The sequence below is a fragment of the Antechinus flavipes genome, chromosome 1 (genome assembly GCF_016432865.1).
Source record: "Antechinus flavipes isolate AdamAnt ecotype Samford, QLD, Australia chromosome 1, AdamAnt_v2, whole genome shotgun sequence".
NCBI lineage: Eukaryota > Metazoa > Chordata > Mammalia > Dasyuromorphia > Dasyuridae > Antechinus > Antechinus flavipes.
Genome location: NC_067398.1, coordinates 658,170,081 through 658,184,917, shown reverse-complemented (window position 1 = coordinate 658,184,917; position 14,837 = coordinate 658,170,081). Strand labels below are relative to the sequence as shown.

Genomic DNA, 14,837 nt, shown 5'->3' with positions numbered 1-14,837 from the left:
AGGATTAGATTTATCCTGCTTAATCTGGAATTATGCCTAAAGAGCTATAAAACTGTACATATATCCTTTGACCCAGCAGTGTCATTACTGGGTCTGTATTCCAAGAAAATCATAAAGAAAGAAAAAGGATTCACATGTGCAAAAATGTTTGTGGCAGCTCTTTTTGTGGTAGCAAAGAATTGGAAAATGAGTGGATGCCCATCAATTGGGGAGTGGCTGAATAAGTTGTGGTATATGAAGTTAATGGAATGTTATTGTACTATAAAACAATGATGAACAAGCTGATTTTAGAAAGGCCTGGAAATATTTATACAAACTGATATTGAGCAAAACAAGCAGAACCAGCAATACATTTTACACAATAACAGCATGAATGTGTGATGATCAACTATGAAAGGTTTGGCTCTTTCTCAGTGGTTCAGTGATCCAAAGCAATCCCAATAGACTTTGGACAGAAAATGCCATCTGCTTCTAGAAAAAAGAAATATGAAGATTGAATGTAAATCAATATGTGCTACATTCATTTCTTTTATCTGTTTTTTTCCCTCTCCCATGGTTTTTTCCTTTTACTCTGAAGCAGTATGTATTAAAAATAAATAAACTAAGTGGAAAAAATAAAAAGGAACAAAAAGATTTATTCTGCTTAGTCCCAAAGGGCAGAATTGGTTGTGATGTTTCAGAGCAGAAGGTTTTATTTCCTTTGAGGATTGTCCAAAAAGGGAAGAAGTATCCTTAGAAGACTGAGAGTTCTCTCTTAGTGGAAATGTTCCAATGGAAGTTGGATGAGTTCTTGTTGGGAATATTACACCAGGAAATTCTTACAGGAGTAAGAGTTAGATTGAACACACTTTGAGGTTCTTTCTGACTGTAAGTTCCACAAGCTCCTCAAGAGCAAGGATTGTCTTTTATCTTTCTTTGTATCACTAGTTTGGCAGAGTGCCGAGCACAGGATAGACACTTACTAAAAAATGTTTGCTGAATGACTTGTTGACTGTCTGACCTAAATTCCAGAGTCAACATTTCCCTCATCCACTTTTTCAAATATAGCTACAGATAATTTTAAAGGTAAAGCTGAAAGAGTCCTTAGAGGTCTCCTAGTTTCATCTCATTTTATATGTCCAGAAAAGTTAAGTAACTTGCTCAAAGTCATGAAGCTATGAAGTGGCAAAGCTGAGATGGAAACTCTGGTTTTTCCACTGAACCAACCCTGCTTATAATTGTTTAATACAACCCCTGATTATAATTAATTTAGCATCTGATTGAATAGCTCCAATCAAGGTCCTAAAGAAAAAAATTGTCCCAAAGTATTCTGAGTGTCATGTCTCCCCTTCATGCTGGTAGCTCCCTGGCCTTCCTGCTCTGTCTTTCTCAAGGGAAAATTGGAGCTGCAGAATTGTCTCAAAATAGAAAACCTGTTTTGACAAATAGTGAGACTCCTGTCTTTAAACAGAAGTTAAATGAACACTTAATGGGAATATGGTAGAGGGAATGGCTACCTGAATATGGGTTGGACAGCTAAGTGGCACAGTGATAGAATATTGAGCCTGGAGTGAGAAAGACCTGAATTCAGATGTGATATCCTACTTCCTAGTTGTGTGACCCTGGGGAAATCACTTAGCCCTGTTTGCTTTAGTTTCCTCATCTGTAAAATAAACTGGAAAAGGAAATGGCAAACTACACTAGCATTTTTTGCTGAGAAAACCACAAAACTCAGCATAGTAATTACACTTTTTTTGTTGTTTGTTTTTTTTTTTCTTGTGTTTTTTTCCCTTTTGATCTGATATTTTGTGCATCATGAAAAATATGGAAATATGTTTAGAAGTGTACATGTTTAGAAGAAGTGCACGTTTTTAATCCATATCAGATTGCTTGTCATCTTAGAGAAAGGGAAGGGGGGAGGAGAGGGAGAAAAATTTAGAACACAAGGTTTTGCAAAGATGAATGTTGAAAACTTTTTTTTGCATGTATTTGGAAAAATAAAATACTAGTTTAAAAAAACCCCAAAGAATCAGACATGACAAAGCAACAGCATCAGTGGGTTGAACCTGGATTCTGGTCCTACTCTGCCATTAATTTGCTGTATGATCTTGGGCAATTCCCTTTCCTTCTCTAGATCAAAATTCCTCCTATAAATATTTTGATCATTTCTAACATTGCTTTTGGCTCTAAATACTAAAGTCCTATTTTCCTTCTGAGATTCCTCCAGGCTATGAGATTCCTAGGTTTTGCAAGGCTGGGTTTCTCTCTTCACAGCCCTAGTAATAGTGCCAAGGGGCAAAAGGCCTCTCCAGCAACAATGGCTGGTGTCTGAGAATTACCAGAACCAGAGAAACTAGGGGAGAGCAGCAGCTGGGCCAGTAGGCCCAGGGATCTCAGATCTGTGATGCTATCGGGCTTCCCTGGGGCATGTTCTTAAACCAGCCTCCAAGTGTCAGATTCAGGCCACACCCTGATGCTCAAGTGAAGTAGTTTATGAGCAGATATTTCTTAAGACTAGCACTAAGATGAGGAGGTGGATTTCAGAAAAACCTGGAAACACTTACATGAATTAAAGCTAAGTGAAATAAGCACAACCAGAAGAGCATTGTACACAGTAACAGAAATATTGTGCAATGATCAACTATGAATGACTTAGCTCTTCTTAGCAATACAATGATTTCCAAGACAATTGCTAAAGACTCATGATGGAAAATGTTATCCACATCCAGAGAAAGAACTATGGAGTCTGAATGTAGTTTGAAATATATTTTCACTTTTTTTTGTTTTTCATGGCTTTTCTTTTTATTCTGTTTCTTCTTTCACAACATGACTGATATGGAAATATGTTTACATGATTGCACATGTATAACTTATATCAGATTGTTGGCTGTCTTGGGGAGGAAGGATAAGAAAGAAGTTGGGAGAAAAAAATGGAACATAAAATTTTACTTAAAAATCAGTGTAGAAAGCTATCTTTTACATGTAATTGGAAGAAAAATTACTTCAAAAAAAAAAAAAGACTCAAGGCATTTTGTCACCTTAGCCCCTAGCACCTTCTCTTTTCTCACCCAGTCCTTCCATACTCTAGATTTAAGTCATGCTTCCCTCTCCAACTATTCTCAGGTTCTGTCCCTGCCTTCTACAATACCTCTAGATTACTGTATTATAGGATTATAAAATTTAGTGCTGCAAGGAATCTTAGAGACTATTCCAACTACTTCATTTTACAAATAGGTAAACTGAGTCTCAGAATGGCAAAATGATTGTCTATGGCCATACTGTTAATAAGTACAAATTTTAAGGATTGAATCCAGATCCTCTATACACCAACTTTTTTACCCCAAACTCTAGTTTCTCTAAAAGCTGAAAGAAAAAGATCTCAAGTCAGTGAGGTCAACCTTATACCCAATGTGGAATCTCCTCCACAATCTCTATTTCCCCATAACTGTCTCCATTTACCTCCTCCACGCCTGGATCTGTCTTTTGTGGATTCACAGAATGGCACATCTTCTCCTTTCTAGATTTCACCAGCTTTTCAACCTCTTCTTCCCTCAGAAAGGCTTTCCTAACCACTCCAGATTCCTGGACTTCTTCTCTATTTGAACCTTTCCTGATCCCTGCCCTTGGCCACCAGCTAAGACATATATATCCCTGGATCTCCAGGTTGCCTAGGATGGAGAGATAACTCATTCCTACTCTTGAGGATCCAGCTTGTGCTATCATTAAGCTCTGTCCTATCACTGGAACTTTGAGGACAAGGGAAAAAACAAAAAGTGGAAGGAGAGAGGAGAGGAAAAAAGAGCACAGAAGATGGTTAATTAATAATTGCTTGCTTCATCTCAAACTTTACATTTAAAGTTCTTGCCTTGACAACCCTGTAAAAAGTCATGTAAAGATAAAGTGACATTTTGTGCTCATTTTACAGAGGAGGAAAATGAGGCTCAAAGAGGAAATGATGTGTCCAAGATCACATAGCTAGACTAGACTTGGGATTCAGGTCCTAGATTTAGGACTTAAACACAAGTTTCCTGAGATCTAATCAGCCCTAAACTGTCTCCACCACAACCACCAGGAACAAGGGACTGAAGGAAGAGGCTAAAGGTTTGGAGGTTTTCTCAAAGACTAGAGATAATTAATAACAGACATTCCTAAAGACACGTCTATGCACTGTGCATGGATGGAAAGGCATTTTGCTAGTTCCACGTGGAAGCTAATAGAGGTCCATGGTAAACATTAGGCGCGAGGGGGCATTATCTATCCTGACTCAAAAAACTGGGAAAAAGAAATTTCTTCAGATACAAATGAACCTCTGAGAGAGTGGGCTGGTTCAACTCCATCCCACCCCCAAGCTGCTGGTGTCCTCAACAACCCTCACCCCAGCCCCAATTCTCCCTTTCTGAACTCATAAAATTCACAAAATGCTAAAATGGCTCTTAAATAAAATCACATTTTTTGATTTTATGAGTCTAGACTCAGAGAGGGGAATAGATTTGCCCAAAGAAACACAGCCAATAAATGGAAGAGCTGGATTTAGAATCAGGGTTTCCTAATCCCATTCTAATGTTTTTCCTATGTAACCCTTCCTCATATCCACTCAGTGCCCCCCTTACACTCAAATCTCCTCCCTGGTGCTCCTAAAGGTCCCCAAGAAACCCAGGTCAAATTAGGACATCCCAGAGTCTTACCCAGGGAGAGTCTTAGGACCTGAATTCCAGACTTTCTATGTGGATAGCATCCTGAGTCCTTACCTTTTTTCCAAGCTACCTGGCTTAGCACCAGAATAATTCACCACCCCCATTCTCACCGAGTTGTAGAACTCAGCCACCAGAGTTGAGTGCTGGTAATTGCTTTCACACCAATCGACCTCGGAGCTCTGATACGAGAATATGCTGGCCATGTCTCTTCTGGGTTGCCTTTGGCCATGGAGGCAGGAGCAGGTGAGTCTCTTACAGGTGAGCAGTCAGGGAGGAACCCATTGGGAGGGACCAAGGGAGGCGGGCAAGGATGGAAATCTGGGCTTGACAGACATTAAGAAGAAAAACCTGATCTTCTGGCTCCATCCTGATTATACCAATATCTCAGAAACTAGCAGCTTTAGGACTATGGGGTTTCACCATGAGGCCAGGCAGGAATTAGGACCAGGTAGCAACATTAGTAGCAAGGGGATGTGGAAGGAGAGAATCACTGTGGAGAAGACTTCTTAGATAAAGTCGTAGAATCTAAGTTCTTATTAGAGCTGGAAGAGACCTTAAATAACTTCTAGTCCATTTCCTCTCATTTTAGATAGGACTGTGAAATCTAGAAAAGTGATTTTCTTTCTATAACCTTTTTAAAAAATATATATTTTGCATCTGTATATATATATATGTGTATATATATATAATATGTCCATGTTTTGTGTATATATATCTGTGTTCATACTATCTATATATGTCTGTGGTTCATTCTATTTTTCCCCAATAAGAATGTAAGCTTCTTGAGAGAAAAAATTTGATATTTTGTCTCTGTCACTTAACATAGTACCTGGTATATAGAGAACATTAAATAAATGCTTTTTGAAACAACAGTGCTAAACTAAGTAATATTGTCAAAGCTTGGCTCCAAGAATTGTACCTCCTTCCCTCCTTTGCAAAGGTGAAAGAATATAGGTATATAAAACTGCCTATATCATTTAGTTATTGTGCTCATTTTGCTGAGCTGTTTCTTTATTCTTTGTTATAAGGAATAGTTCTTTATAAGGGAGGGAAAAGCCTAAATAAAGGAAATTGGGCTAGCTATGTCCACAAAGGTAGTGACAGATCAAGGATTAGAATTCAGGTTTCTCTGATTTAAAATGCAATTCTTCTTCCAGGAGAGACTCTTACCCCAACCCTTGCTTAATAATACTCTTCCCATTACAGGCTGCCTGTGACCATGAACTAGCTCTTCTACAATCTATCTTCTCTGTTCCTCCTTCCTCAAAGTTCTCCATCCTCAAAAAATAATCACTCAGTCTCATTGCCTGGGAACACTTCCCAGGAATGTAACCCCTAGTTGAACAAGTCATAGCTGCTTCTGAAGTTAAAAAGTGCTTTGAGGTTTATGAATTCAGTCCTTTAAGATCCTTTAGTATATTAAAGTCCTAAGATACCTTGAAATCCTAGGATCACAGGATTTCCAGTTGGACAGGACTTTTAAAATAATTTCTTCTACCACCCTCATTTTCCAAAGAGGATGTTCCAAGTGCTTAGAGGTTCTTATAAGGAGAAAAGGTTCAAAGTGAGGCCCTCTTCTCTTCCCAGTTACAAAGGCCCCTTGTTCCTTGAAGGAAGAAGGTACTTTTCCCCTTCTCCACATATTACTGCTGGTCTGAGTGATCTTCTACAGGGTCAGACTTCTAGCTCTGAGGAGACAGAACCTCCTACATCCAGATGGTTTGGACTTAAGGGTTACCAATGCTTTGATGACTTTGGTGTGGGTGCCATTTCTGTCAATCTCAAAATCTTATTTAGGAATTCTTGTGATTCTCATGTCTAGTTTGGAGATCTCCAAGCATTTATAGGACTTCTAGAAAGGACGATTGCAAAGAATTTAGAACACTGAGGGATTATTTAATGCCCACAGGGTACTAAAGAAGATCCTTTTTAATTTAGGATTTAGGATTAGATTTTTTTGAAGATCTCACAGAGAATAGCTGCAAAATGATCCTATAGAGTTAAATCATTTCTAAGGCCTGTTTCATTTATGTTTTATGATCTCATCATCATAGTAGGATCTTAGAATCACTGTGAATTCTCAAGTACTTAATACTCTAAAGATCTCTGAGATCTTTCTGGGGCTAGCATTGGGCACAGCCTGTTGCACAAGGTACCATGTGTGCTTGGCAAAGATGGGGTGTAGGCAAGAGATTTCTTCTCTTGCCCCAGGTTCCAGCTATTTGCCAATATGCTTGCTAAGTGATTTCTTTCCTAGAATGGGAGCCCCACCCTACATATGATAGAAACAGAGAGAGACATCTCCTAATCCCTAGATTTCAGGAGGATTTTTTCCCCATTGATCCAGCTGGCCTCCTTGTTCCATTCCAGAACCTCTACGGCTTCCTGGGCCCTTCCTCCAAAGCCCAACCTTATCTACACTGAGACTAAGTCTGGTAAACTCCATCCTTTGCTGAAAGGGATGCTGAGGGCTTTTCTCTGCTTCTGTGGAGTAGCAGGAAGGGAACTGGCATTCTCTTTGAGAGCTGCCTCTAAGACCCTGAGCAAACCACTTTTCTCTGGGCCTGAAGTTTTCTTCTTTGGAAAATGAGGAAGGTTGGACGAAATGGAGTAACAGTAAGATATAATGGAAAGAGCTTAGAATTTTACACTGAAAGACCTGGATTCAAGTGGTTACTGTTCAAATTATTAGCTCTGTGACTTTTGAAAAGTCTTTTTTCAACTATGACAGACTTGGTTCTTTTCAGTGGTTCAATGATCCAAGGCAATCCCAATAAATTTTGGATGGAAAACACCATCCACATCCAGAGAGACAACTATGGAGACTGAATGGAAATTAAGACGTGTTCACTGTTTGGGGCTTTTTCTTTTCTCTTTCGTGTTTTTTCCCCCTATGTTCTGATTTCTCTCTTCCAACATGATTCATAAGGAAATATACCCAAAAAATGTACATGTATAACCCCCCAAAAAGTTGTTTTTACATGTAACTTGGGGAAAATTAAATTTTTTTTTAAAAACGTCTTCTCCTTTCTAGGTTTGAGGTTAGCTATTTGTAAAATGGGTTGGATGTGGTCCCTAAGGCACTTCTGACACTGAGATTTTTTGGTGCTCTTAGAAAGGACACAGATTTTGAAATTAACAAGAAATCCTCCTGCATCCCTCCCCAGTTTCCACCCAAGGAGCCCTGAACAGCTCTGACCTAGCAGGAGCTGGATCTGAAGAAATCATCTAAGCCAACATCACTAAAGAGGGATGAGGAGAGGTACCTCCTTCCTTCAAAGAAGAGGTAAAATACAAAGAAGCTGGAAAGAGAGGAAGACCTGGAGACTGACCTTTTTATCTTGCTTGAATATAGACAGCTTTATCAGGATTCTCAGTGATTTTGGAAGTAGGGGAGGTGGGGAAGAAGGGAAGAAGCCCTATTCCAAAGACCTCTAACCTCCTTTGAGTATGAATAACCCTCCTAGAGGACAATGTTCCCAGACTTATGCAGGAATGAAAAGTAGTAAGGTAAAGGGCTGGCAGCCTCAGGCTCAAGTTTGACCTACTAAGAGAGCCTTGAGGTAGAGATGTGCTGCACTAGAGTCAACGTGTGGATTTGTGTATTTTATTGGGAAAGGAGAGGGAAGTCACTTCAGAAAGATGAAAGGAAGGAAGGAAGGAAGTGATGTAGGGAGCCTCAATGCTGTCCTGACTTGGGGGGGTTATGTGGTAGAAACTCCTTGAAGGATTTTCCTTGAATCCTTCCCTCTGCAAACGACCTGCCCCTGGGAATCAAAATAAAGGGGTTTCATTCTATTTATCTTGGTGGGACTAGTTGAGTCCAGGACCACTCCTACTTAGCAGGAGCTGGAGATATAGATTTCAACCTCTATTGAGTTGGAGATCAGTCCAGGGATATGCATTCAAATGGAAAACTTCAATTTGAAGATTTTGGTCTGATTTCAACTCAAACTGCACCCAGCCCTTAGTCAAGGTTCAATTATAAAAAGGAGCAACTGGGCCCAAATTCCTTGCAGAAGACCTAAAAGCAGGAATCATGCCAGGCCAAAGGACCTCTCATGGTATAGCTGTGACCCTCTGTCTGCTGAGAAGACATTCTCTTTTCAGCATTAATCCCTCTTTATCTCTCTCACCTATTTCCCTAACAGGTTCACACCCCTCTTTACCTTTCTGTCTGGATTTCTCTGCTAAGAGCTTTCTCTCTGCCAGGACTCCTCTGCTAGACGTTTACTTTTCTATCAGGATCTTGCCACTAAGGAAGTCAGCCTCCTAGCAAAGGCTGGCTTCTCTTGCCAATCTAACTTTTTGGATTTGTGAATTCTCTTACGAAGGACCTACGCCAACCAGAAGGGGGTTCCCATAACTCTCTGCCCTGTGCCAAATCTTATCAGAAGGAAGGGAAAGAGAGAACAAAGGAAGAAAGAAAGGAGGAAGGAAATAAAGTAGCAAGGAAGGAGGGAAGGAAGGAAAGGAGGAAAGAATGGAGGGAAAGGAAGGAAGGAAGAGAGAAAAGGAGGAAAAGAAAAAGGGAGGGAGGAAAGAAAGGAATGAGAGAAGAAAAAAAGGAGGAAGGAAAGGAGAATTAAAGAAGAAAGGAAGAAAAGAAGGGAGGGAGGGAGGATGTGCAGATCTGCTTGGCAGCGACTTTGTGTTGGACTTACAGACATCCTAGAATTTGAACTCTGTGCAAAACAATTTGCCAGCTCTTTGCCAGTGCAACTCTAGGTGGTCTCCTTTTGCCCACCTGAACCTTTGATAACCCCCCACCTTTCTATCCCTGTCCACTTCTAAGAGGGTAAAAGAGCTGACTTGAGAGCTGCAAAACTTGGCACATTTCTGGTTCTGCTGCCAAACTTGCAAAACATTGGGCAAGTTACTATTCCCTCCCTTCTTTTCTTCCTTTCTTCTTTAATTCTCCTTTCCTTCCTCCTTTCTTTCTTCTCTCATTCCCTTCTTTCCTCCCTCCCTTTTTCTTTTCCTCCTTTTCTCTCTTCCTTCCTTCCTTTCCCTCCATTCTTTCCTCCTTTCCTTCCTTCCCTCCTTCCTTGCTACTTTATTTCCTTCCTCCTTTCTTTCTTCCTTCGTTCTCTCTTTCCCTTCCTTCTGATAAGATTTGGCACAGGGCAGAGAGTTATGGGAACCCCCTTCTGGTTGGCGTAGGTCCTTCGTAAGAGAAAAGACGGCCCTCTAAGGTCTTTTCCAGGTCTGAACTATGTTCTGAGATCCCTTCCAACTCTAGCATTTTATAATTCCATAGTTATGTGATTCTCTATTTTATATATTAAAAACTGATTTTCATGCATTTCAATCAATCAAGAAGCATTTGCAACGTGTCAAGCACTGTGCTAAACATTGGGGATACAAACAGAGAGCGGAAGAAGGCCCTGCCCCTAAGGAGTTCACATTCTAATCAGGAAAACAATTTAGAAATGACATATATGAATAAGATATGAACAAAGTGGGTGAAAGGTGATTTCAGTCTAATAGCTGAGAGGACTGAGAAAAAACTCCTGTTGAAAGTGAGCTTTCAGCTGAGCCTTGAAGGAATCCAGGAAAAGTGAGAAGCAGGGATGGGGAGCAGGATGTCTGGGGGTGGAGGGGAAAGTGGGGAGCAAAGGCATGGAGATGGGAAATGGAAGACAGAGGGTCCTATGTGAACTTTGCCCAGTGCAGCTGGATGGTAAAATGTATCAGGGATGACAAGAGTAGAAAGGGGCTAGTTTGGAAAGAGCTTCCACTTCCCCACATGGGCATTTGTATTTGATTCTGAAGGGCTGGAGCTGAGTAAGAAAGCCATTGTATGGAAATACTTTCCTATCATGATCCTTTTAACTCAAGTCAATTATAGAATCTCCAAAAAGGGAAGGATCTCCAAAGGCATCTAACCCATCCTGATTAGGAAGCCCTAACAAGTAGTCATTTGACCTCCACTGATGAAGTCTTGGACAGCCTATTCCATTCTTAGACTACTTTCATTGTTAGAAATGTCCACTGGATAGTTATTCTAGAACTTATTCTAATTCCTCCCCTCCCAATTAGTGGAGATGGTGACTGGGGGTGGAGAGGAGTTATTTCTGCCCTTTGGGGACAAGCAGAATAGTCCTCCTGAAGGACAGCATTTAAATATTGGAAGACACCATCTTCTCTGGACTGTCTCAATCTATGTATAACCATCCCAGGCTGCCCTCTTCTGGACATTCTCCAGTCCACTAATGTCCTTCTTCAAAAGTGGTATCTGAACTGAACAGAATATATCAGATGGGGCTTGAGAGGGACAACACAGCAGGAACTGAATGCCTCTTTTATTTTGGATCTCCCATCTTGGTTCAATCCAAGAAGATATTAGCTTCTATGGCAATCATACATCACGCTGAGTTATTAGCCAATTAAAAACTCCTTGGTCTTTTTCTCAGGGCATAGTTCTTATTTTATACTGCTCTTATATTATTTTAAAAACAACAACCAAAAAAACCTAAAACTAAAAACAAGTGAAAGACTTTATATTGTTTCTTATTAAATTTTGAGAATGAAGGACAAACAATTAAATTTCATTTGTTAGATTTGGTCCACTGTCCTGGCCTATTGAGACTTTTCTGAATCCCAGTTTTGTCTTCCAACATATTAGCTATCCTTTCAGATTTCACGATAACTTCAAACATGATATAATCGCATTCTATGCTTTTTTTTTGAGTTATTGAAAAAGAAAATTGATTCATCAAAGGGTATAAAACAGATTCCTGGAGCATTCCACTAAAGACCTTCTCCTAGATTGATACTAACTCATTATGACCACTATCAAAATGGTCACTCAGTCAGTTCCAAATGTTGACTATGAATGGGGATATAATGACCTGAATCCTTTAATTTGTTGTCACATATGATTTTGATGGAATACTATTATACTATAAGAAATGCTAAGCAAGATGCTCTCAGAAAAACCTGGAAACACATGAACTGATGTGAAATGAAGTGAACACAACCGTAAGAACATTGTACATAGTAACAGAAATATTGTACAATGATCAGTTGTGAATGAGCTGTTTTCAGCATCGCAAAGATCCAAGAAAATTCTGAAGTACTGAAGGGGAAAAATGCTTTTTATCTCCAGAGAAAGACCTGGTGGAGTTTGAATGCAGATCAAAGCATACTTTTTTTTTTAACTTTATTTTTCTTGTTTGTTTGGGGCTTTTTTATTTTTTTGTCTGTTTTCTTTCACAACATGACTAATATGGAAATGTTTTACAAGACTGAACATGTATAACCTATTATCAAATTGCGTGCCTTCTCAGTGAGGTGGGGAAGGGAGAGAATCTGGAATTCAAATTTTTAAAAAGCAAATGTTAATTGTTTTTATATGTAATTAGTGGAAAAATAAAATACTAAATGACTTGTGTTTGCAGCTGAAATTTCAGGGATCTGTCATTGTAGAGCTTGGTACTTTGTACAGATCTGGATATCTCTGGGAAATGACAGGGAGAAATATATTTTTCTGGGTGATAGGAAAGTGTATAACAATGAGAAAAAATTATGTTCTTCCAGAAGGAAGAAGAAAGGAAGGAAGGAAGAAGGAAGGAAAGAAGGAAGAAAGGAAGAAAAAGAGGGAGAAAAAAGGGAGGGAAGGATGAAGGAAGGAAAGGAGGAAGGATTTATTAAGTGTCTATTATCTTCCTGTCACTGTTAAGCACTTTACAATTATTATATTTTTTGATCCTCACAACAGCCCTAGGAGGTGGATATCATTATCAATCCCATTGCACAGTTGAGGAAACTGAGGCAGAGTTAAGTGCCTTGCCCAGGGTCATACCACTAGTGTTATAGGTTCCATTTGAACTTGAGGCTTCCTAACTCCAGGTTTAGCTCTCTATTATCTACTATACCACTTAACTAACTCTCATAACAAAATGACTGCTCTCTTGATTGAGTTCAACTTTGTACTATAAACCAATGGGTACTCTTTTGGGTAGAACATAAATGTAGTTTATAGTGTTCTAGAGACAATGAAATTAGTTCGAACTGGAGTGCGGAGAGTAATAGCTCAGCTACTTCCTGGTCCTAGGAATTATGGTTAAATAAATGTTTTCAAATGGAGGCCTGAGGAACTGGCCTAGGGTTCTGGGTAGTCCAAAATAATTTGGAAACTATAGAAAGATACACTAACTTAATGCTGCAAAGGTTTCTTTTGATTGTCTACTGTAGTCCTATAGTAAGTCTGCAATTTAGTCCTTTTCTCCCTTATAAGCAAATTCTTGAAAAATCATTTATAATCATTTCATGATAGGAAAAAAAGAGGGCAGTGGGCACTATAGTCAAGATAAATCTAGATCCTTAAAATTTAGAACACCCCCCTTCAAAGCCAGTAAGGCCTTCTAGAACACTGCATGTCAGAGCTGAGAGGGCCCATAGAACGCAGGATGTCAGAGCTGGAAGGGCCCTTAGAACCCAGGAGGTCAGAGCTGGGAGGGCCCTTAGAACCCAGGATGTCAGGGCTGGGAGGGCCCTTAGAATAGAGAATGTCAGAGCTGGGAGGGCCCTTAGAACAGAGAATGTCAGAGCTAAAAGGTTCTTTAGGAATCATCAGCATATAATCCTTCCATACCCCTAACCCTACCTCACCTCCATTTTATAGATAGGGGAATCAAGGCCCAGAGAAGGAAAGATGCTTTCAAGGTCACATGGTGATTCAGGGACAAAGCTAGGAAACCCCACCCCATCCCAGCTGTTCTGGATTCTTTCTCCTATTTTAGGCCCAGGAATATATATATTTAGTCTCAATAACTGAGGCTAATTTATTGCTTAGGTTTTTACTGATCCCTATTAAGACCCCTACTATTAAATAAATTTTAATGAGATGAGTTCAAAGGAAAGGAAGAGGTCACCAACTTATAGTGATACATATAACCTATACACAGATTCAGAGTCCCAATCTTAGCTCTTTAATTTCTTATTTGTGCAACCTTGGGAGATAATAATATATAGCAGTCCTACATATAAAATAATTTTGGGTTTTTGAGTTTCCTAACAGCCTTAAAGGTAAGTAAAATTGGAAATTGCTATTCCATTTTATAGATGAAACTGGGGCTTTAGAGGGGTTGAGTAACTTTCCTTGTCAGAAAGCTAGTAAGTTTCAGAGGTAATATTCAAATCCAAATGTTTCAAACACCAAATCTAGCATTTTATCCACTACGTCATACTTCTTGATGCAGGCTTTACAACCTAGAATCTGTTTCTTCTTCCTCAAAATAAGGGTATTGGACTAGATAATAAAGTCTCTTCAAACTCTAAATTGCATGATTTATGGGGGTAGCTGACTTTGTCATCATGATCCTTGACTTTAGTTAAGACTCACTCAGGTACTAATGACTTCTTGTCTTTCTGGACTAGTTGGTAAAATTCCTTTCTTAGATTTCCCAGTCTCTCCTGTAACCTTTATAATAGGCAATGACAGACAGAGTTGGAGAGAAGAAATGAGTATCACTATTCCTTTCATAAATGAAGAAATTGAACTCAGAAAAAGTGGGGCAGGAAGAGAGACTTGCCTAAGACCAAGAGCAGAACTGAGACTAGAATCAGGGTGTTCCTAACTCTCAACCTGGACCTTCAAAAGATAAGCACTGAAGCCTAAAGAGTTCTGGCAGGAGGGAGAACCCCCCTGGCTGCTCACCAATGGTACCTCACAGGAAATGTGGCCCTGGAGGCTTCTCTCTGGGTCTTGCTCAGTGGATAGGGGAGCAGAGGTGAAGATCTGATTTAGGGTGGGGGGCCCACACCCCTTCTTCTTGCCTCACAAAATTAGTGACAGGGCCCCACCTACCCCCAGGCATTCAAAGAGACACTAGGGTGCAGGGAGTGGTTATGTGCTAATAGTTATGTCATGGAGCCCATTGTGCTGGTCATTCTGAGGGAGCATGGTTGGGGACCAAGTTTATCCTCAAAAAAAAGGGGGGGAAGCTGGGTAGGGGAGGAAAGAAATGGAAAAAATCTCTGGACTTGGAACTTAGATTCTCTCTGCACACTTAGATTCTCATGGATAAGCAGATGGCCCATGTAGTCTGAGTGTGTGTATATTCTGTATCTATGAGCAGGTAAGGAGGGCAGAGATTGAGACTTATTCATCTTTGTGTCTCCTCCTCCCTCCCTCTCTTCCTTCAGTACCTCCCAAAG

General features: G+C 39.9%; 1 protein-coding gene across 5 annotated transcripts in view; it reads right to left on the bottom strand.

Moving 5' to 3' along the window:
- ACER1 (alkaline ceramidase 1) overlaps positions 1 to 14,486 on the bottom strand; it is a 39,266-nt gene extending 24,780 nt beyond the window's left edge. For 2 of the 5 annotated variants that reach the window (XR_007949548.1, XR_007949547.1), the window contains exons 1-2: positions 14,338 to 14,485; positions 4,784 to 4,996 (exon numbers count right to left, since the gene is read on the bottom strand). Coding sequence is in view for 1 of the 5 variants with exons in the window: in XM_051971767.1 (XP_051827727.1) it covers positions 4,784 to 4,876 (93 nt within the window). In the remaining 4 variants the exon portion in view is untranslated. Of the gene's footprint in view, positions 1 to 4,783; positions 4,997 to 14,337 lie in introns of all 5 variants that reach the window. The other 3 variants (XR_007949549.1, XR_007949550.1, XM_051971767.1) reach the window with 3 other exon arrangements.
- Between the last annotated feature and the right edge of the window lie 351 nt (positions 14,487 to 14,837).